The 24,595-nt window shown below is 38.6% G+C and overlaps 1 protein-coding gene across 1 annotated transcript in view; it reads right to left on the bottom strand.

Annotated features, from left to right (window-relative positions):
• The window catches only part of LOC117425107 (fibrous sheath-interacting protein 1-like), a 157,010-nt gene extending 133,337 nt beyond the window's left edge, over positions 1–23,673 (bottom strand). The window contains exons 1-9 of the mRNA XM_058991350.1: positions 23,579–23,673; positions 22,507–22,680; positions 21,178–21,382; positions 19,824–19,877; positions 18,354–18,523; positions 17,504–17,585; positions 16,690–16,785; positions 14,785–14,915; positions 13,335–13,448 (exon numbers count right to left, since the gene is read on the bottom strand). Coding sequence (XP_058847333.1) covers positions 13,335–13,448; positions 14,785–14,915; positions 16,690–16,785; positions 17,504–17,585; positions 18,354–18,523; positions 19,824–19,877; positions 21,178–21,382; positions 22,507–22,674 — 1,020 coding nt within the window. The 5' untranslated portion in view covers positions 22,675–22,680; positions 23,579–23,673. The remainder of the gene's footprint in view (positions 1–13,334; positions 13,449–14,784; positions 14,916–16,689; positions 16,786–17,503; positions 17,586–18,353; positions 18,524–19,823; positions 19,878–21,177; positions 21,383–22,506; positions 22,681–23,578) is intronic.
• Positions 23,674–24,595: the final 922 nt, after the last annotated feature.

The following is a 24,595-nucleotide window of genomic DNA, read 5'->3' as shown; positions in this document are numbered from 1 at the left end:
ATGTGTTTTAATGAACTAAATAGCACCTCCATTAAACCCCTAACCCTGACCTCATATGAATCACTTTCCACTGTATTTCTACAGTGATCCCCAGGGCTGGCGTAAATTCCTTTTTTCAATTCAAATTCCATTTTCTTTGAAGGAAATGTAAAAAAGGAATTGACTCAAGTCTGGTGCTCCCCTTAATTCTCCTCTTTCCAGTTCTTTTGTCTGTCTCCGATTCTCTATTTTTAACTCATCACACAAACATGTACATGTCGTCATCAGATGACAATTCATAAAGTATAAGGCTGACAAAAACAAGCTGAACTGCCAAAGTCTGTGCAAGTGTGTTTACATGTGGTTCACCAAGCTCAAGATCATTACGATTACAGCAAAACTGGAGCCAAAAACATATCCTAAATGTTTTTTATAAAATGCAAACTTCAAAACGATGGCAATGTCATCAATGGAGCGCTGCTGCAACCTATAACAGCTAAAACTGCTCTCATATGTTAAAAGGTACACAGCATATCCTCCCATCGGTTGGGTGTGCAGTCTAGCATGAGTTTGAACCTCAGAGAGTTCAAGCTGTCCTTTTCTCCTGCAGAGTGTTTGTCTGTCCCTGGCAACAGCAACCAAACAAACATCCCTAAAAACCACCATTAGGCCATTTCGTTTCGGGGTCTAAAAGTGAACTATTAAAACTATGAAATTAACTTTGACAAACTTGATTAGAAACATTCAACCGGCTGTAAGGTTATAAACTGAAGTGTCAGAACCCTGCGTGAATGGCACCACGATCATTTTCTTATGACCTTTGGATTATGTTTTGCAATCATTCTAAGTGTTTGTAACTGGAACAACTCAAATACTTTTCAAGAGTTCAGGAGCGACTCTTCAGTTCTGGTTGCAAAGTGTCTTTATAGAAGCAAGAGACAGCGCCATCTAGTGATTGGCCACTTTGGAAACAAGATTCCTTTAGTTTTGCTGGCAATACACAGCCAAGCACTAGATGGTGCTGGTACTAATATAAAGGAATCTATGAAAAAGACCTAGAGTTTATGTTGACTCAGAAATGTCTTCATCTAGACAATGTGGGGAAGCTATAAAAAAAGGCCAACAAGATGCACGGATATATAGTGAAAAGTGTTGAATTTAAAATCAAGGGAAGTAATGTTAAAACTTTACAATGCATTAGTAAGACCTTATCTAGAATATTGTGTTCAGTTCTGGTTACCTCGTTACAAAAAGGATATTGCTGCTCTAGAAAGAGTGCAAAGAAGAGCGACCAGAATTATTCCGGGTTTAAAAGGCATGTCATATGCAGACAGGCTTAAAGAATTGAATCTATTCAGTCTTGAACAAAGACTACACGGCGATCTGATTCAAGCATTCAAAATTCTAAAAGGTATTGACAATGTCGACCCAAGGGACTTTTTCGACCTGAAAAAAGAAACAAGGACCAGGGATCACAAATGGAGATTAGATAAAGGGGCATTCAGAACAGAAAATAGGAGGCACTTTCTTACACAGAGAATTATGAGGGTCTGGAACTAACTCCCCTGTAATGTTGTTGAAGCTGACCCCCCTGGGATCCTTCAAGAAGCTGCTTGGTTGAGATTCTGGGATCAGTAAGGTACTAACAACCAAACGAGCAAGATGGGCCGAATGGCCTCCTCTCGTTTGTAAACTTTCTTATGTTCTTAAGATACTTTAGCTGATCTAGCCTATGGCAGAAAAATGGAACTGAAGAGCAGCTTCTGAACTCTGAGTCAAAGCACGTTAACTCAGACTTCTCAAATGCATAAAAAACAAAGCCACAGTACTTGAGTAATTGCAATAATGCCACCAAGAATGCTTGCAAACATCATACAAATCACTATCTTGCACCTTGTCAAGTTACTGAGATCTTTTCCCATTATTGTTGCTGAATAGTTGCACAGCTTATACAGGTCTAGTGGGCCACATTAATTTGAAACTATGATATTTTCCTTTTTATACTGGTTCTAAATGTCTTAGATACCAGCATTCCTAAACTTAGTTGACAGTTGACTTGTTTTAGAAATATGATGAGTTACAAAAACCCAAAGAATTACAAAGCAATGGTGATTATGAAGTCTGGTACATGACCAGGATGGGAGTTATGCTAACTTACGCAGACGTAAGCTTTAATAAGAGATGGTTTTGTTTTCAGTGGACACGGTAACTGAATAATTTTCTAAATTTCATTGATTTGAGATCAGTATCCATTTTTTCTTCAATAATCAAGAGGAACGGTAGTTAAAAAAGGCAGCGAGAACTGCCAGTGACTATCTATACACCACAGATACTTTGTGTGTTTTCGGGGTATTGGGGAGGCAAAACTAAATCATCCAAAAGCACCATCCCACTTTTAATGTGTAGATTCCAACATTCTTATGTAAAATGTAAAACAAAAAAGTCAATACCTGTCATACAGTAAGAGAAATAAGTCGCCAAAGTAAGGTAAAAATGTCCATCTTCTCGTTATTTTTCTTGTTCTTCCGCTGTATTATTATTATTTTTTTTTTTACAGACCCCAGGCACATTTATTCACCCATATGTATATAACAGAACATCCAAGCTTAATGACAATTAACTTGTTTTGTCAACATGGAAATATACTGGGGAACGTGTTTATTTTGACGTCTGAATCATTTATATTAAATGATGCATTGATATTTTAAAATGGACTAGATCGCACGCAAATTATTTTTTTTACATTTTTTAACAGACCCCAGGCACTTTTATCCACGCATATGTCTATTACAGAACATCTGAGTTTAATGACAATTAACTTGTTTTGTCAACATGGAAATATACTAGGGAACACACTTATTGTGTAATATAATTTATATTAAATGATTTATTTCTGTTTTAACATGGAACATTTGCCTGCAAAAATATAAATAAAAAGGTCTGGTACAATGTGGGATTTGAACCTACAACCTTCATTTTGCCAGTGTGCTGTGTTATAACTGTCAGTGCCACACGATTAGTTGAGAGAAAAAGTATTTTGAAAGGTGAAGTCAGCCAGCTGAAAATTCTTGGGAATTAGTTATATTTTTTGATATTTTTCGAGTCATCATTCATCTTCGTCATCCTCATTCTGAGATTCTGATCTTGAGCTCCGAAAATGTTTGGTTTCCTGTTAGCGTAACACTCATTGTGGTCCCTATTCGAGCAAGGAAGTTTGGTTTCCTCTCTCCATACTGGCTGATGAAGAGTAACGCTATTTGTGGTCCCCACTGGATAAAAAAAAGAACATTAAATTCTGAGAATTAGCTATGCTGAAGGATAGCCTATATATTTGGTAAAAGTAAAACATAAATAATTAATATAAATATTGAAATAAATGAATACATACATAGACTATTTATCTTTATATTGATTTATTTTCACTATCATATAAACACTGCCATTTAATACTGTATGAAACAAAAATAAATATTTAACAGTTCTTGTTCAATTGTATATTAGTGAAGACTTTTGTACATAAAGGTTGTCATGCTTTCATATAGGTTTTACTTTCAAATTAAAACATATATATTGTAATGACCCGGACAACTGCTTTGTTGCAGGACTTGTTGTCTGTTCACTTTGTCTCGTCTGTCTTTTATATATGTTACATGTGTTGTAAGAGGAGCGGGTCACGCCGTTAGCATGGGAACAGGGAGTGAGAGAATGAGTGGGGAGCATGTGTGTTGTTGTTTACAGGGGTTGCAGAGCATTTTGAGAATTCAACAAGCCCAGATGCCCTAATGTCTGGTTATTAAGTGAAACGCATAAGAAATACTAACTGTCTTATATTTTCTTTGCATACATTAGTTGCTTAAATGATTTCCACTATCTTATTAGAAAAATGTACTGTTTAGTACTGATCTGTACATTCTATACTTTGTTCTCAGCATCTGAATAAACAATCCAAGTGGGGTTACAGTCACGTGACCCAAGCAGACTACACAGGCAGTATTTGCAACCACAGCGCATATTTCTCACCTCCAGTCACAGGAATTAGAAAGATATCATTTATGATGTGCCAGATACTTGGAAGTTGTGACCCCTACTGTGCACCACCAGTGAGCCAGCACACTTTGACGTGATTTGACCAAGTTTCTTTTTTCCTTTTAACATGTTACCAATTAAGAAAAAATACATTTTCAATAGTTTGTTACCAAATACTAATATGAATTATATACAGTATTTCTATGTTGTTCGTATATAAACGTTTAACATCTTTCGTTAGACTCACAATTAAAACAATGTAGAACATATTTGGTATAAGAGTATCATAACTTTGTACAGATTTAAAAAAAATTGTTCTATGAAGCGTCAGTAACTAGAATCTGTATATTTCCTGTAAAATCAACTTCAGCGAGTGATACCTAAATGGTTCAGCTAAGCCAAGGAGACTGTACTAAAAGGACTATGCTGTGCAAAAAGGAGCACAGCATTAACAATATGCAAGGTACGGGCATAACGATTTCTGTTCAGTTTTCAAGTTGCCTAAAATTACAGGTAGATGGATACTGTTTGAATTTTGGTGCTTTTAAGTATGTTTTAAATGTTGATGCTGATAGTGTCTATTGTATGCATTTGTAGTATACTGTTGATGAAATCATTTTTCAAATTTGGTTATGTCAATTGCATTATGCTGAATCAATTATATTTATTAAAAAAAATATTACACCTTAATTTATGTGGCAGATTACTGCTGAACATATGTAGCAGCCAGGAGGGGCACTCGTTCTTTCTGATTGGGACAGGATCAGCCAGGCAGAATACCAGAAGGAAAATAAACTAGACCACGCTGTTGGGTAATGAACATCGTTTTATTAAATAGAGGTGGTAAACTATTGTTAGACTAGAGCCCGCAGATGCTGCTGGAGTCCCACGCCGCCATAGGGAGAGTACCCCGTGCTGCCAAGGAGGGAGCGTCCTATGCTGCCAAGGAGGGAGCGTCCTATGCTGCCAGTGCCAGAGCCCCAGAGAGAGAGTCAAGCATCGCCAGAGTGCTCAGCGTTACCACCAGAGAAAGAGAGCACTATGCCGCAGCACCGCCGCCAGTGAGAGACTGCACAGCGACACCAGCGAAAGAGTACTTCCTGCCGCCAGGAAGAGACTGTCCTGCGCTACCAGAGAGAGAGAACCTCATGCCGACCGAGTCCAAGAGAGAGCACTGCGCCAGCAGAGCACCAGAGAGAAAACCCTGTGCCAGCACAGCCACAGAGAGAGAACCCAGCATCGCCACCCGAGAGAGAGTGCCACGCCCTGGCTGCAGCACCCAGCCCTCGCCAAACAGCAGCCGGTTCCAAGGTTGCTGTTGGGGTTGTGCTAGCTAGCCTCTGCCCTGCTGTGTGGAAGGGGACAGCGGTCCCAGGAAGCCCGGACCCAGGAGGGACTGCCATCCAGGACTGGCACGGGGGTCTTGGATTGGTGGCTGCGCTGGAGCCCTGTGATGCGGCACAGCCCCCGAAGTGGTCGTCACACACACTGATGCAAAAAAGAAACGCAACACTCAAGTCTAATGGATTTAATCAAATATTTTAAACTGAGATATCAAACAGAAAATGTGAACAAAAACACAGATCAAAGAATCATGATAAGTTTTAAGTATGAAACGTGACACACTTGTCAAAATGAAAACATTACAAAGTTAGTATCGGGTATGACCTCACTGAGCATGAGCATAATCCTGGCAGTGTTGACGCATAGACCTGATCAGCCTCTGGATAGACTGCAGTGGGATGTTCCGCCACTCTTCCAGTGCAGCTGCAACCAACTGGTGAAAGTTGGCTGGTCGCGTTTGCCCCACTGGTTGGCTTGAACAACGCAACAGTCAGCATGACGGTCCTGGGCCAGTCTGGTGACCCTCTGCCTTCCAGGACGTGGCCTGCCACTCACAGAGCCAGTTTCCTGGTTTCTCTGGACTAATCTGCTGATTGTTGAAGCAGAACATCTCATTCTCCGGGCAACTTCTCTCACAGATAGGCTGCTAGCAACCAGGCGATCTTCATTACTCAAGCAGGGCGTGGTCATATCTTTAACTGTTCTTGCGTGAATTAAAATGGTCTTTTCAGATGGCTATTTATACAGATTATTAAATCAACTCATTTTGGCAATTTTAACTCAACTAAAATAACAAACACTGAGCACCTGGCATTTTTATGAAATCAAATGACTTGAGCTCCGTACTTTGTTATACCAAAGAACAATACTACTCAAACAATCAATGTAAATAACATTATGTATGTGCCCAATGCGCTATTGATGTAAAACTTAGACTGCTGCATTTTCGTTGTGCATCAATACATTTATATATATATATATATATATATATATATATATATATATATATTACACACACAGTATATGGCAGTATTTGAACCCTAACTAGTCATACTTTCACTCCAACTACATAACCGCTACGCTACACAGACCCTTTCAACAGAGTAGGCCACTCTTTACATTTACCCTACCCAATGGCAATACATTGCCTCAATATAGGTTGAACCATTTTTATATTCTCGTAATGTGTGTGTGTGTGTGTGTGTTATATATGAAAAAAGAAGTGATATCTGAAAAAAGAAGTGATATCTGAAACAAAAACACATTGGAAATGTGAAAAAACACAGAGTTATAAAAAAGGACAAGCCATTTAAAGTGGAAAACCGATGGGGACCAAGGTTGCCCCAATTGTTTCTACTAACTTGACTTCGTGTTTTTCATGCATTTGATCCGCTTTTATTGTGCCTGATATCTCCACTTTAAATGGCTTGTCCCTTTTTATAACTTGGCGTTTAATCACATTTCCAGTGTGTTTTTGTTTCCGATCACACACACACGCATAAATGCATGATTCACTAATATTAACAACTATAATAATTAAGGGAGAAAAGGGTACTATTTTACCATAACATTATTAGAAACCTAATCTCACGTGGCTTTTTTTTCATTTTTTTTTTTTAAGATATTGGCTTTTGTGCAGCAAAACTAAGTGAAACCAGACTTCAGATCATAAACTAAAAAAACCAGGACACAGATAATTGCACCGGACATTCTTCCAAGAAGATGACACGTTCCAGAACAAACAACTATCTCGCGAACTAGCAACTGCAGAACCTAACAAACACTTGTAAACATTAATTCCTAAAAAACTCCACACTATTTCTAACTTGACATCTCAAATGCATTAAGTTACTGTTGACTATAACAGGAACATAAAACCTTCCAAATGCTGAACTCAAATTTGGAAAGCAATATCAGAGCAGGAACTGACATTTGTAAAGTTGTTTGCTTTCAATAACCCAGCTTGTAACAGTACCCACAGCATCTGCACAACCTTCTATAATACATTTGCACCAACAAAACCTCTATCATGTTGAATCCTTTCTGTGCTGTCCTGACTAACTATCATGTGAGCAAAGCTTTGAATGAGTATAGTGAAGTTATGAAAAATACATTGTCTTACCTCTCATAAGAACTAGAAGTTTCTCTGAAGTCTGTAGATTATTTTGTTCTCCAAACTTAATTTTTTCACTTCACTTGATGTCAAACTTAACTTCCAAACTGTACGGGTATTAAGACCCCTACTCACTCTATGTGGGATGAATACAAAACCCAAGATCATTTCAGCCAATTGGAGCACAAACCATGTAAATATACAATACTGTGCAAAAGTTTTAGGCAGGTGTGAAAAAATGCTGTAAAGTAAGAATGCTTTCAAAACTAGACATGTTAATAGTTTATATTTATCAATTAACTAAATGCAAAGTGAGTGAACAGAAGAAAAATCTACATCAAATCAATATTTGGTGTGACCACCTTTTGCCTTCAAAACAGCATCAATTCTTCTAGGTACACTTGCACATAGTTTTTGAAGGAACTCGGCAGGTAGGTTGGCCCAAACATCTTGGAGAACTAACCACAGTTCTTCTGTGGATTTAGGCAGCCTCATTTGCTTCTCTCTCCATGTAATCCCAGACAGACTCGATGATGTTGAGATCAGGGCTCTGTGGGGGCCATACCATCACTTCCAGGACTCCTTGTTCTTCTTTACGCTGAAGACAGTTCTTAATGACTTTCGCTGTATGTTTGGGGTCATTGTCATGCTGCAGAATAAATTTGGGGCCAATCAGATGCCTCCATGATGGTATTGCTCGATGGATAAGTATCTGCCTGTACTTCTTAGCATTGAGGAGACCATTAATTCTGACCAAATCCCCAACTCCATTTGCAGAAATGCAGCCCCAAACTTGCACGGAACCTCCACCATGCTTCACTGTTGCCTGCAGACACTCATTCGTGTACCGCTCTCCAGCCCTTCGGCGAACAAACTGCCTTCTGCTACAGCCAAATATTTCAAATTTTGACTCATCAGTCTAGAGCACCTGCTGCCATTTTTCTGCACCCCAGTTCCTGTGTTTTCGTGCATAGTTGAGTCGCTTGGCCTTGTTTCCACGTCGGAGGTATGCACCCAGTAGATGGGTGTACCAGGGTCCCACTGTTTTCTGCCAATTCTGAGCTGATGGCACAGCTGGACATCTTCCGATTGCGAAGGGAACTAAGCATGATGTGTCTTTCATCTGCTGCAGTAAGTTTCCTTGGCCGACCACTGCGTCTACGGTCCTCAACGTTGCCCGTTTGTTTGTGCTTCTTCAAAAGAGCTTGGACAGCACATCTGGAAACCCCTGTCTGCCTTGAAATTTCTGCCTGGGAGAGACCTTGCTGATGCAGTATAACTACCTTGTGTCTTGTTGCTGTGCTCAGTCTTGCCATGGTGTATGACTTTTGACAGTAAACATGTCTTCAGCAACCTCATCTTGTTAGCCGAGTTTGGCTGTTCCTCACCCAGTTTTATTCCTCCTACACAGCTGTTCCTGTTTCAGTTAATGATTGTGTTTCAACCTACATATTGAATTGATGATCATTAGCACCTGTTTGGTATAATTGTTTAATCATACACCTGACTATATGCCTACAAAATCCCTGACTTTGTGCAAGTGTACCTAGAAGAATTGATGCTGTTTTGAAGGCAAAGGGTGGTCTCACACCAAATATGGATTTGATTTAGATTTTTCTTCTGTTCACTCACTTTGCATTTAGTTAATTGATAAATATAACCTATTAACATGTCTATTTTTGAAAGCATTCTTACTTTACAGCATTTTTTCACACCTGCCTAAAACTTTTGCACAGTACTGTACACTAAACCATGCCGTTGTACTGCTATTCATGGAATAGCTATGCCTTTATGTTACAGCACCCCAATATCTAGGAACGATAGACAACTGGGCACCCCAGTAGTCAAAACCTCAAATGTAATCCATTTACAACAGATACAGTATAGTTGGCTGGGTTACCTGTTCTTCATTTAACCCCAAAAGGGTTGTTTTGCTGCAATGATGACAAGACTGGACCACACATAAGAAGGCTGTGTGGTCCAGTGGTCAAAGAAAACGGCCTGTAACCAGCAGGTTCCCAGTTCAAATGCCATCTCAGCTACTGACTCTGTGTGACCCTGAGCAAGTCACTTCACCTCATTGTGCTCTGTCTTTCGGGTGAGACTTTGTTGTATGACTGCAGCTGATGCATAGTTCACACACCCTAGTCTCTGTAAGTCGCCTTGGATAAAGATCTGCTAAATAAACAAATAATAATTGAAGAGTAGGTCACCATCGGCCCGGCCAGGGACACAGTGTTTCAGTACATCGGTTTCATTCCTAGTTGGGTCTCAATTCATTTTCGTGTTAGCAGATCATTTACAATAAATATTATTTTAATAAGGTAAGAATGAAAAAAAAAAAAAGACTTTAATCCAGCTTTGTCAATAGGACTCCCAAGATTTAGAAGATTCATTTACCCTCAATAATGAGTATGTACTAAGTGTGGCAAAGTGGGGTTTGCTTCGACGGTCCACACTTCGGGACCTTTTCCACTATCTTTTAGTGTAAAATGAAGAGCTCTGGACCACAGCCGAGTTCAGAAACACGTTGGTGCCTGTATGTTTGATACACAAAACAAATCAAATGAAACACAAGTCTCACTCCGCCCAGGAGTACTAACTAAACTTTGTACATTTTTTAACTACCACCAGACAGCTACGCTGTTTACCAGTTCAACAAAAAACACATACTTTACAAGTATTACAATACCTTTCCAGGTCTGAACCCCACCGGTCTCTTCTCCAGACGTGAACCCCACTGGTCTCTTCACCAGGCCTGAACCCCACAGGTCTCTTCTAACAGGCCTGAACCCCACAGGTCTCTTCTAACAGGCCTGAACCCCACCGGTCTCTTCTCCAGGCCTGAACCCCACAGGTCTCTTCTCCAGGCCCAAACCCCACAGGTCTCTTCTAACAGGCCTGAACCCCACCGGTCTCTTCTAACAGGCCTGAACCCCACAGGTCTCTTCTAACAGGCCTGAACCCCACAGGTCTCTTCTCCAGGCCTGAACCCCACAGGTCTCTTCTAACGGGCCTGAACCCCACCGGTCTCTTCTAACAGGCCTGAACCCCACCGGTCTCTTCTCCAGGCCTGAACCCCACCAGTCTCTTCTCCAGGCCTGAACCCCACCGGTCTCTTCTAAGAGGCCTGAACCCCACCGGTCTCTTCTCCAGGCCTGAACCCCACCGGTCTCTTCTCCAGGCCTGAACCCCACAGGTCTCTTCTCCAGGCCTGAACCCCACAGGTCTCTTCTCCAGGCCTGAACCCCACCGGTCTCTTCTCCAGGCCTGAACCCCACCGGTCTCTTCTCCAGGCGTGAACCCCACAGGTCTCTTCTCCAGGCCCAAACCCCACAGGTCTCTTCTAACAGGCCTGAACCCCACAGGTCTCTTCTAACAGGCCTGAACCCCACAGGTCTCTTCTAACAGGCCTGAACCCCACAGGTCTCTTCTCCAGGCCTGAACCCCACAGGTCTCTTCTCCAGGCCTGAACCCCACAGGTCTCTTCTAACAGGCCTGAACCCCATCGGTCTCTTCTCCAGGCCTGAACCCCACCGGTCTCTTCTCCAGGCCTGAACCCCACCGGTCTCTTCTCCAGGCCTGAACCCCACCGGTCTCTTCTAACAGGCCTGAACCCCACCGGTCTCTTCTCCAGGCCTGAACCCCACAGGTCTCTTCTAACAGGCCTGAACCCCACCGGTCTCTTCTAACAGGCCTGAACCCCACCGGTCTCTTCTAACAGGCCTGAACCCCACCGGTCTCTTCTAACAGGCCTGAACCCCACCAGTCTCTTCTAACAGGCCTGAACCCCACCGGTCTCTTCAAGAGGCCTGAACCCCACATGTCTCTTCTAACAGGCCTGAACCCCACAGGTCTCTTCTCCACGCCTGAACCCCACAGGTCTCTTCTCCACGCCTGAACCCCACCGGTCTCTTCTCCACGCCTGAACCCCACCGGTCTCTTCTCCACGCCTGAACCCCACCGGTCTCTTCTCCAGGCCTGAACCCCACAGGTCTCTTCTCCAGGCCTGAACCCCACAGGTCTCTTCTCCAGGCCTGAACCCCACAGGTCTCTTCTCCAGGCCTGAACCCCACCGGTCTCTTCTAACAGGCCTGAACCCCACCGGTCTCTTCTAACAGGCCTGAACCCCACCGGTCTCTTCTAACAGGCCTGAACCCCACCGGTCTCTTCTCCAGGCCTTAGCCTTAACACAGCCACCTGACACACACTTCAGGCAGGTGTCCCTAATTAAATTAATAAAACAATTAACACTTAAACCTGTGGCTGTGTAAAACAGCAACAAAACACACATTTCCCAGTGTGAATGGCCTCTGCCCTGTCACATAAGATATAGCTGAAAACAGTGTGATGTTTGTCTCCACTATATACACTGTTCCTGTTAACTGTGTTTTGTTTTTATCTTTCTATTGTAACATTAAAATAGGAATAATAAAAACAGTGACAAAATGGTATATATACAATGTGTGTGTGTGTGTGTGTGTATATATATATACACACACACACACACACACACACACACACACACACGCGCGCACGCTTACACACAGATATGATAATAAACCCAGAAAAACGGCTTACAGCAATAACAGTAAAATGAGATAAAAAAAAAAGATTAACGACTGCTCACATCACCACATTAAAGCCTGCAATGTCAAAATGAATTGGTTTCCAAACACCTCTTATATAAAGTGACAGCAAACACATCATGCTTTCCACAGCTTATTTCTGAAACCGATTATCTACATTTTAAATCCTGCATAACATTTATTTTACATTTAGATCGTCATGATTAAGTACAGTATAATATGCCCCTAATCTGGCACTGGGACTAGTCAAAATTCTGAGGACTCAGACATGGTTGTTAACAATATGAGATTTTTTATATTATATATATATTACACACACACACAAATAAATAAATAAATAAATAAATAAACGAACAAACAAACTGAGGAAAAAGAAAGCTAAATCCAGCTCGATATCTCAGCCTCTATCGCACCGCAAAGGCCCACACCTGAGCAGGTGTAAAATGGGGGTTATGGTTCTCACACTATATTGTATTTAAATATCTAAAACTATAAATAAGTTTGGAAACCAAAGACAAACACTTCCTTCAAAATGCAATCCAACATTCAGCCAACGTTTCCTTGTACAAAAATATACTGTATAACCGGTATGTATTTGGGAAATGCAAAAAATTCTTTCTATAATTGGAATACCTCTAAATTTCTTTCTTGATATTTTTTATTTAAAACATAATTTATTACTGTTTCAGCACATTGATTACTTAAGTCACCAGCATATTTTACCTTTAGGCCGTCTCTCAGCAGACCTGTGCAAGATGGAATTTATGTGATGAGGCCAGTGTAAAAATGACAGCTCCCCTCGTCTATAGAATGGTTTAATCAAGATGAAAGCCTTGTTTGTTTAAGACAAATTATTGGGACAAAACCATTGTTATTCCTTTTGAAAGCATGTTAAAAGTGCATTTGAGTGTGTATTTGTTTGTTTGAGAGGTGTCTAGATTTGCTATTTATCCTGCATTAGGGTTTTGTGAAGAGGACTACTGTCTACTGCCAGAACAAGTAGCTACACTGATATCTCCAAACATATAAGCTTTCGAGATGAGACATTCAAACCCAGGTATCCAGAGACCTACCTCCCCGTTATTTTTTGCAAAGCAATCTCTCTATCTTGCCCGCATTGTGCAACTGTGAAATGTGCGTGTTTTACAGTACTTGGTAATAAAAGACAACCTATAGCCAAGAATATAGTCAGTACACTATGTCCGTGTTGCTACGGATTCTGGCACGTGAAAGATGAGGTTAATCCAGTCCATGTGCACAATATCTTAAGGATCACTACCTACCTCATCGCTTGGAAGACTGGTGCTTCCATCCTCGCCAATGTCTTTCAGTAGTTCTGCCAGCCTTCTCTTCTCATCATCTGTCATGAGCACTGCATTCCCAGCATCCTTAGCCAACTGGAGTATTTAAAAACATCATATGTGTTTTCTGGGTCAAGCGTGTTACTGGCTGAATATGTCAGTCAAAAGGTTAAACAGCTGGTTGGATAATGACAGAATTAGGTGAAATGACCAAGGAAGTGCAACACGATCTGAAAGCATAGCTTGCAAAATGATTTTTTTTTAAATCTACAACATTGTACTTGATAATCTGTATATCCTAAAATAAAGAATATAAAACAAACAAAAACTAAGATCTTCAAACCACAAGATAAGGGGGGAGCTGGTGGGAATGTTTCCAATAATTAAGAGGTAACACAATGGATTTTAAAGCCTGGGTTAGAACTTCTTGAATGGCATGAGCTGAGAGGGCAAGTTAAAAGAATGAACCATCTTCAGCCTGGAAAAAAAGATGTGGAAATCGAGGTCTGCCTTTCAATAAAAAAATGTATTACACACAACTTAAATGTATTTAAATACTGGAAAGGAGAAAGTGGAGAATGGACACGTCTTATGATCCCTTCTTTACAATAAAGAGTGACCATTGTGGTAGACTGAAATGTCTTTTAAATATATGGGGTCCATTTATGGAAGCCCTTAGAAAGAACTAAATATATATATATATTTTTTTTCATTTGTGTATACACTTATGAAGGTTATCTTTGAATTGTATTTTTTACACACAGAATAATAGATGTGCTGCAGTGAATTACAAGGTTATAATTACATGGAGTGGTTCTGGTGACACCATAAACCATGAAAGCGAAGCTCTAGTGCTTTACTATGAATTTGCCAGAACCCTGAGATGCAATTATAACCTAAAGTAATTCACTTCAGCCCCATTTTTGTTATTTTTTATGCTATACAGATTCCATGACTTTGAAGGTTTATATCGAAAGCAGCTTTCTTTGTTGTGTTTTTTTGTTTTCTTGTTCTCCAATGAATGATTCTCCGGCTTCTAGTGTGGGAATTTCAAAACAGGACGACATTTTCAGTGCTTGGCATTTTTTCAATAAAAACGACTGAGCACTTAAAAGATGTACAAGAATTCCAAGAAAAATAATTGGGAAAGTCATTAGACTATTAGTCGTCACATCTATTAATTATGACTTTGACATAACATTGCTTAATTATTACTTTTTTTTGTATGGGCTGAGATTATAGTACTTATCCATATATTCTAAAAAGGCAATAAAAAATATTGAAATGAGAAAAAAAGATGCGTAAAAGGGGTTTACTGTAAGAGTGATGGTATTCAGAACTATCACTGCTTACATAGAGCCCAGTATCTTTTAGAGATACGACTTGCGACATATTTCTACCACAGTTGCAGTGTTTTTGACCTCTGACATACCTCAATGTTTTTCTTCACAAAGTCTTGTTTTTTCTTGCTCTTGTTAACTCCACGTTGTCTGCTGGCTGATTGATCTGTTTGGTCTGGGTCTCGACTTGTCTTTGACGTATTGGTGCTTTCACTCTGATCATCTTGCAATGGAAACAAGAAAGGCAGTCTGAGGTCTGATGGTGTTTGTTTTTATTTGGAATTCTGATACAAGCTTATAGCACTTGAACCCCATGAACCCTTCACTGAGCATCAGGCACAAGGAGGCTTTATAGCATTTCACCAGTGCTGGGGGTTACTTTTAAAAAGCAAGCTGCTACTGTGCCAGTTAGTTGAACATAATTGTAATTAGTTTCAATATGTTATTATTTAAAAAAAAAAAAAAACTAGTTATAGTTACAAATAGTTACTTCTAAGGCACAGTTTAGATTTTAAAGAATTTTTTTCCCCCGTTTGGTCAGTGTACAGCTCAAAATATTCTTTGAAGATCCAGCTAGTGAAGATGATATGAATGTTCATATGACATGCAAGGGGTGACTTGCACTGTTGAACTGCTTTCTGATTCTCATGTTATTAGCCGTAGTCCTTTTTTTAAATGCAATTAAGATCAACTATGTTATTTTTTGACATACACTGTAATCTGCTACTATATTACGTTACCTAAAAAATGAACCATTACAGTTGCAAGTTACTGAAAATGGAATTAATTTATTATGCCTGTGCTGCTAATAATGCTCAAATGCTAAACTAAGATAACTAGATTACATAAGCACATGGTTATACTTTTTCTAATCTAAACAGTTCCATTTTCACTATAAATAATAAAATAAAAAAGATGCATCCTTAAAGATACTCCTTGTAAAAATCTATTTTAAAATATATACATTTTAAATGAATATTATTCCAGCTCTGAAACCATTTCCTTACAGGGGGTCCTCATAATCCTGTAATTAGAGCACAGTCATAAAGTGATGATGCAGTGCTTTTGGACTGCTTAATTTAAACAAAAATGAATGAGTGCACGTACAGGTTAAAAATATTTATCAGATTATAACCAAATGCAATCCGAAATACCTATAGGCTAGAAATGTATGACACAAGTAGGACTGGTGCAAAATCAAGGCAGTCATTGTGTTCTCCCAGTACAGCGTGACTGACGGACGTACAGATGGTCAGACAGACAGACACAATCAGCGTATAAGGGTCCCCATCTTTGGAATGAGGACCCTAAAAAAAAAAAAAAAAAAAAGGTGTCTAATATACATTGATTGGCCAAATAAATGGAACATGTACGTAAAATATGATAATCCCTTGGTGGCAATGCATGCAAATGTATTGTCATCTGAGGTGTGATCCACTTGACCTAAGCAACAATCGTGAGAAATTAGAAGGATCTCAGAGACATCACAAACATCATGATCGTGGGTTTGAGTCTGCAATATCTACTGTATAAATCCCAAATAAATCCAAAATATCACCAGGTATATTTAACAGCAAAGCATGTGGTTCGAGGGTCAGGATTTACCAGTGTAATACTGCCATCTGCTGACAAAACAAAAAAAAAAACGCATGGCTTGTATAAATATTTTAGTAAATTCCCCAAAATAAATGTATATAAAATATTGTACTTTTTTGGGCCTTGTTAATTTTTTGGTTCCCTAGTTTCTGGAATTTGCAGTACACTAAAACAAGATACTTAGAGCTTCGTTGAAGATCCACAGCCATTCCAGGGGAATTAAACACTGTGCATTTAAACAGTTTTTCTAGTGTTTATTTATGTATTTAACCATTGAATGTAAAAGAAGAATTGCTTGTTCAATGTATCTCTGCAGCATGGACAGGGTCAAACTGTGTTTGAAGACAATAACTAGAACTAGAGAGTCTCATAAGGACCTGTTAAACTGTGTAGATACGTACCTTCCTCAGTCTGACTGAAATCACTCTTATATTCTTCAGCAGGAATTTGGGTGTCAAATAGAGGTACAAAATGCACATCTTCAATGGCAGCAGAGGCTGTATCAAAAGAAAACAAGTTATCCAAGCCACAGAACAGTCTGCATAGTGATATTGTCACATTGTTTTATTAATTTAGTCTGCATGAAACCAGGAGGTCTCTTTGAGATTAGAATCTCTTTAAGACGACAGCAAATAAAATCACAATTATTACAAAATCATCATGAACTATTAAAACTATTAAAAGTATTATTATTATTATTATTATTTTAAATCTGCTTTTTCAGCACACTCAGCGGTTACAATGTTTGTATTCAACTTTCAGGTCAATGGACTACATGCATACTACTTTGTAACATCACTGATATGAAATTAACATTATAGATTTGTAATATTATATATTTAGGACATTGTAAGCACTGTAATATATTTTACTATTTTTTTCCAGTTTATTAAACCTCAATAATAACCTGTTGATGCATTCTAGATCAATATTTCTGACAAAAACAATTGCAGACACTAGCTCTTCAGGAGGCTTACCTGTTCCCTAGACAGGACCCTAAGCAGCTACTGTAACTGTGCATGTGATGCCATCTGCTGGATGCAAATTTGGGTACATTTATGGGCTTAGTAATGAAGCTGAATGTGAAATTGCCCAAATCAAATATTTATTTTGCTTTTCACAGCCAAAAACTGCAGGACAGACATATGTTGACTGTTTTAATACAGTTAATTGAAAACATCGCTCATTATTTTTTATTTTGTAATGCCTGCTTACCATAAGTAGGAGTCAAAGACAGAAACCTCCTGGTGTTTTCAAGTTCATCATGACTCTCCAAAAGCCCTTCATGCTTTGTACTCTGCAAAGGAATACAGATTGTATCAATACAGACTATCAATAACAAATCAGGTTTCATTGATTGGTGTTTCATAAACGTGCACCAAAAATATTTGTAAACAGCATGTTATAGTTAGACTAAAATATACTAAAGGAAAAAAAAAAAGATTGGCAACAGCTAACAAAAGGGGAAAAATGATTCAATTAAATTCCTACTAGCCCAAGATGAAACCCACTGTCATTCAATTAAACTGTTCTAGGCTAACATTGCCATCTTTATCAATAGATTATCAGATTGTACCCAAGATTACAGCCAAATGCAATCATGGTGTACCAAAAAAGGGGCCCCTGAAGAAACAGACTAGAGTCACGTGCAGAATCCTGCAAGACCTCAGAAATGCAAGCACTCCAAAATCACCAAGTTTAATAATGCGTTTCATGTTTTATTTTTTGATTAAGTTTGATGTACATTAAACTGTTGTAGGCAAATGTTGGATTCTTGAACAGCAGAAAAAATGCATGCATAGAAAACTTTAATACATAAAGGAGGCTTAAAACCAGTGCATGCATGTACACTTCATTTTTGTATAAAAATCAACAGATTCTCAGATTATACCCAAATGCAATCCCCGAGGTCTACAGGAAGATGGAAGTCTATGATAAAGAAGATTATCAAAAATTCAAGGCAGTCAGACTGACAGACACCAGCAGTGCATTTACTCTTTAAATAACTCTTGAACTAATTCTTTGTGAATAGGGTTAAGTGATTAAGTTGATGAGTTACTTTTACCTGCAGTTCTTCCCATAATTGTATCCTCAGTTCTTTCCCTTGTTTCTTTATTTCTCTCTCTCTGGACACTTTAGAAGCCAGTATTTTGTCTAGCTTTTTCATTTTCTGAATGGCTTCTTGCAGCCGAGGGTCTTTATTTTCTTCATCCGATCCGTCGGGTTTTGAAGAACCTAAAGCATTGAATTCAAAAGGTTTCGTAAGATAAAAACGGGTACTGAAATTCAAGAGCCACCAAACACCCAACAGGTTTTTGTTTACCTTCTGGATTCAGCATAGGTCAACATTTCTTTAAACTGTCGTGTCAAAGAGTCCACTTTCATATCATTTTTTAGACTTCTGGCAATGCACAGCAGTGCTCTCTAAATGGTGCTGGTGCTTATTCATATAAAAACACTGTGGCTAATCTAGTGGCACGCAGCTAGAACTGAAGACCTATTGAAAAAACACACACACAATAACTAATTGCAATCAGAACCACTCAATCAACAAATCTAAATCTATTTACTCTTCAATGAAAACTACTGCTATGGAATTTGGACTGTGGACCAATAACCTTGATGTGTCCACCCTACTAATTAATTCAATACTCATGGACACCATATCTGGTTAAAACTTGAGGGACAGATAAACAGGCATCTCCCTATGCCCCTTATGCTAAGAACCATGTGTGCCACATGTATGTAGGTCAGCCATACAGGGGCCTCCATTAGATCCCAGAGGCTATGGGATAATAAAGTGTTTTAGTCTAACGATGGTATAATTTGTGTACAATAGTCTGTAATACTGAAAAATAAACATGTAATGCTGTCAGAATGCTATTGAGAGAAGCAAGCTTATTTAACAAATCAACTAAATGCCCTGAAAGAAGGTACAGTAAATGGGAGATTTCCAGAGCTGACTTGTTATGTATTAGAAAGGTGAATGAAGGACTGAAGGTTCTGAAGCAGGCAGTTACCAAATGATCTGAAGAAAATGTGCCAGAGAGACAGCAAGTGTTACCAAAGCAACAGCTGTATGGGTGAGATGCAGCTATAAACAAACATCCTTAATAGCTTTAGAAACAGCAGGAAAAAAAACATAATGATGCTTAACTGTAGAGTAGGATCAGCCGTGCTGGTCCATATTCGAGAAAAATAACCTTTGCTGAACTGAATGACATTTTTAAATCTTTTCATTACTCTATGTCGGTATCCCCTACAGTCCCAATTGTTTATAGATAGATAGATAGATAGATAGATAGATAGATAGATAGATAGATAGAGAAGAAAAGTAACTGATAATGTAAAATTAACAAGATAAAATTGATAATTTGATAAAATAGTAAAATAAGAAGCGGTTGATTCTGTTGGATCCTGATTCTCCTAGGATATACAGCAGTTTGCTGTTTTTGAATTCTCTCTCTCATGACATTTGCTTTTAATCAGCAAAAGGAATTATTAGATAAGTATAATACAAATAACTGAATCTCACCACTGCCTTTGATTTCATTGTTGTCTTGCGAGTCGGCTGAGCTGGAATTGTGTTCTATAAGCAAAGCCAGGAAGGACAGACAGTAAGTCAGTGACACCCATGTCAAGAGAGCATTGTTCTAAGAAGAACACTGTACAACAGTCAGCCATGGGTCTAGAATCACACATAATATTTTAATTACAGTTTATTAGCTTTAATAGACTATGCTGATGTAGCATACATGAGCACATCCCACACAGTTCTGACAATGCTGGCTCCCATCTATAATAGTACTGCAGATTTATACTTCATGTAGATTACAACCAGCACCACTGTACTCTCTATGAAACTTTAGGGTGGCTCAGTCTGGAGAATAGAAGACAGTCATTTTTTTTGTTTAGTTTATAAGGTATACACTGGAAATGTTTCAAGTTACCTTACGTCTCTGTTAAAGGCATGTAGCTCTACCTAGGCACTACGATCAGATGATCTCATCTTTGGAACTCAATGCCTTCTAACATAAAAACAGCCTCTTCACAATACCTTTTTAAATCCCTCAGAAATTTTTGCTTTAAATCACACCAGAGTTACAAATCCTGTAAATGCTGACTATGACCAGGATCTTGTACATTTGAATTGTTCTATTTTTTACGCTTTAATTTTGTATTACTATTTTTATGATTGGTTTAAGTGTTTTTGTCCTTTTGAATTACACTCCAGATGTGTACAATGCAAGGTAATTTATTCAAAGTATTTTCCACATACACAAATGTTGTACACAATTAATGTAAATTAATACAAAAAAATAAATAACAGCATTCTAATGGAGCTTTTATGATTGGTTACAAAGATTTCTAATAGGTATAAAAGGTTTAACATGTTTAATTTATAGTTTAGACGAAATTCAAAAGAAATTATTTATTGAATTTTAACCAACAATTTACAACTGCATATACCAAAAAATCATGAACACAATTTACTGTAATTGTAAAATGTATTCTACAATCTGGGTGGCTTTATCTCCTAGCTTACCCAAATATGTCAATAAAAATATAAAAACAATATATTGTGAAAATGTTGAAAAAGACTGCAGGAATGTGTACAACACAGCACTATCTAAAACACTAGAGCCTACTCTGCTTACCCGTAATCCCATATTACAGCCTATATGTACTGAATGTTCTGCTGACATCATTATTAACTACAATTCCAAAAACAAACTGAAATAGATCAGAAAGCCAGCTTATCTTGCTCTGAGAATATGTCTCCATAATGTATACCAAAACATAAAAAATTATTTATTTCCACAGATTTCAGCCTATAAACAAAGATATCTCCTCCACATTCATATTACCAATGCTATGCGCCACCGTACCTGTGTTTGAACTGGGATTCTGCACACCTTGTAAAATACAGCTGACTTTCTCTTCAGATAACAAGTGCAGTTGTCTCTTGGGGGGTTCTGTTTTCTGTGTGCTGATAGGATTAGCTCCCTCAGACTCACAACTCAGTTCATCCCCAGAAAAGTCAGCCGAAGATCCAGGGGGACAGAAGAGGTCCTCCAAATCAGAAGAACGATCCTGTAGAAGATGAGACAACATTCAGTGTGATATCATGAGGGTTTGACCATGCTGGACAAAGGCAGAATGGTATCCAGTGCTGAAACACTGGAGCAAGAGTCAAGATGTGGTTCAAGCACAGGGCTGCACACTTTTTTTTAAAGGGAAATCAAAAATGAAATACTTTTAACCATGCAAAAACAAAAGCTGCCTAACAGGCTTCTAGCACAGCACAGCACAACATAGCACACATGTAGCTAGCCTCTCTCTGGAATCCAAAACAGAACTAACTGTTAGCACAAAGGGCTGTGCTTAATTACAGGTGGGCCAGGCTGAATGACCAGTTAATTAAGCAATTGAGCTTGACCAGCTGCATTCACATGAAAATGAACAGAGCATTAGGCTGAAAATTAACTCTTTCCTGGGAAAGTAATACATTTAACACACATATATGAACATATTAAAAAAAAAACTGTTGTTGATGTAGCTGCTGGGGTAATTCTGCACATTTATACTGCAGAATATGAGTGAAGGAAAACAAGTACCGATATAAAATAGGTTAACACAAAATAAATCACAAAAGTAACACAATTTACAACCGAGGGATTTCCATCCCATCACAGATATACACGCCTCTCCAAACAAACCTATTTTAAAGACAAAGCTATTGATGAAGTAGCTGCTGCTTTACGGTACCCAGTCATGTAGTTCAAAGTCACTTCAGTGGTCTGGCTGCAATCTAACTATGTGCCATACAGGATGCAATAGTTATATAGCATTGTATTTGAGCAGAACAATAACAAGAACATATTCTCAGCATAATAAAATGGGATCCAGTAATAATGTTTAGAAAACAAACAGGAGGTAGAAAATAGATTTTAACACTTTCAATGCAAAGGGAGGAAAAATAACTCAGAAGACTGCTACTGCAGGCAGAAAAAAATAACTATACATAATTTAACAGAACACTGCTAATTGCAATTTTGATCAATGTCTTGGAATTGATTAAAAGGGTATGGGAATTGGAATTGATTTTCAAAAAGGAATTGGAAATTAAATTGGAATTGGAAAACAGGATGAGGGTAAAGAATTCAAGAAATAGACGCAGTGCGATAACCAAGAGCATGTTCTACAAACTAGTTCACCTGCGATCCTCCTGATTCAGCGGTAAGAACCTCAAGAGAGCCCGAGCAAGCAACGCTGACCCTCAGTCTGTCCTGCACTAACATATTAGAGGCACGACTGCCCGGCCGAGACCTGGCACTGGACGCTGGCCTTGAGATCTCTTCCAGGCTCCCCTTCAGGATGTCCATAGCTATCTAAATTATAAGAGAATCATCTCAGGTTAAAGCAGGACTGTTACCTTGGAGGTACAAAAAGAAAACAGACACAGTTTAAAACCCTGTAGAAAATATTTTATTTAAAAGGGGATACCATTAGACAAACAAATACCACAGGTGCAGAAGGAGGGGCCACCCTTTTCAGCGACGTGCCACCTGACAGAATTACTGAGCTTAAGATTTAAATCAGTTCTTTATTAGAGCTAGGGTTAAGAACGTTGGATTTGCTCGAAAGAACGCTGTATAGTTTTACATTGGCCGGTCTTTTTCCACCAGGTATTGAGAGCGTGGCCGGTCTTCACCTACGCCAAAGCATTTATATTTTAAAGGAAATTCTCAAAGTCTTTTACTTAGTGTCATTAGAACCATTTTCTTTCCTAACAAGAGAAAATCACAAATTAACGTTACAAAACCAGTAGGTTTTTTACTGGCACTAAGGCAGCTGATTCTGCTGCTGCCAGTAGCTGCACAAAACACATTCTTAATATAACTACCCATTTCACTTTCTCTACACTTTAAATCAATAAAATATAAGTATGTCTCCTTCTTCTTCAGCCCTGATGTTAAACTACTGGCAGCAGTCTTTTGGGGGGGGTTTACTAGCAGCAGAATCGGTATTGGTAATAGGAAAACCCAAAAAGACAGCTGTCAGTAAATTTTTGACTCGTTTTAATCCCTCCGATTGATTAAACTGTTTTTCAATTTAATTTGTGAACCAACGTTCCTTAAAACAACTGGAAAACAATCAGAAAAGAGTACCGACCGTGTACAGCAAAACGATAGTTTACATCGTAGTACAAATGGACAATGTATATCCCTGTCACATGTATGGTAAAAATAAATTACTTGCAAAAAACATATAAACAAACTTTCTAACCTGTCTTTTGAGGTACCGCGAAAGTGGCAAATGATTTGAAAACAGCAATTTAGCTCCGTCAAACGTGTTTCTCTGTTTCTAGTACATTGCCTGTATCCAATGACGCTAAAACCCAGGATGTGGTTGCTATTCAAACTTTTTCAAACTTTATTAAGCTAGTGAATGCTGTGTTTATGGCAGTCCATTCATTGTCATATTTTTGTCAACAAATAGATCCCCACTCAGGTACTTACTAGAAAACAATATCTTAAAAATGACTATCATATTGTATTCTAACCATGTTTCTACTTGTTTTTATTGTAATATTCAAAGATACGTTATGCTGTTTGCAAGCACGTCAAGTCTCCCGCATTGGGCGTGAGACTCACACATTTGCATGCTATCTCACGCTCACACGCATTCTTAAGCCTATCTCACGCATTGTCAGTGCAGTATATATATATATATATATATATATATATATATATATATATATATATATATATATATATATATATATATATACTATTTTAAATCTATATATATAGTGTGTAGAGGCCTTCAGACACAAAAGCTGTGAGGGTAAACCTGCCTGATGGCCTGGTGCTGCCTGTCTGTAGCCACAGCAAGTTTCATTTAATGTGCGCTACATTCACAAGCACCAAACTTATAAAATGTTTTGTTTAAATAACATTGACTCAACAAAACTTGCAAGCAGCTGGATCATATATAAGATCGCATTAATCGAATTTGAGACAAGGCAGAAAAAAAAAAAAAGGATTCCTAGTCTGGCGACTAAAGCTCATTATTTTTAATGATGAACACTACAGTATTCTTTATCATCCTAGTGAATAACATAAGAACATAATAAATTATAGAATGAGAAAAGGCCATCGGGCCCACCTTTGCTCGCTCGCTTTGATGCCGCATTGTCCGTTAGCACTAAGAAGAGGAAAAACAAAAAAAACCCAAACCACCTTAGTAGGGGAAATGAAACCTCTGGGAATCCATGGCTAAACGAACCGCCATTTCTCCAGA

Source organism: Acipenser ruthenus, chromosome 18 (assembly GCF_902713425.1).
Source record: "Acipenser ruthenus chromosome 18, fAciRut3.2 maternal haplotype, whole genome shotgun sequence".
In the NCBI taxonomy this organism is placed as follows: domain Eukaryota; kingdom Metazoa; phylum Chordata; class Actinopteri; order Acipenseriformes; family Acipenseridae; genus Acipenser; species Acipenser ruthenus.
Note: the sequence above shows the minus strand (reverse complement) of the source record. Positions and strands in the feature narration are given on the sequence as shown.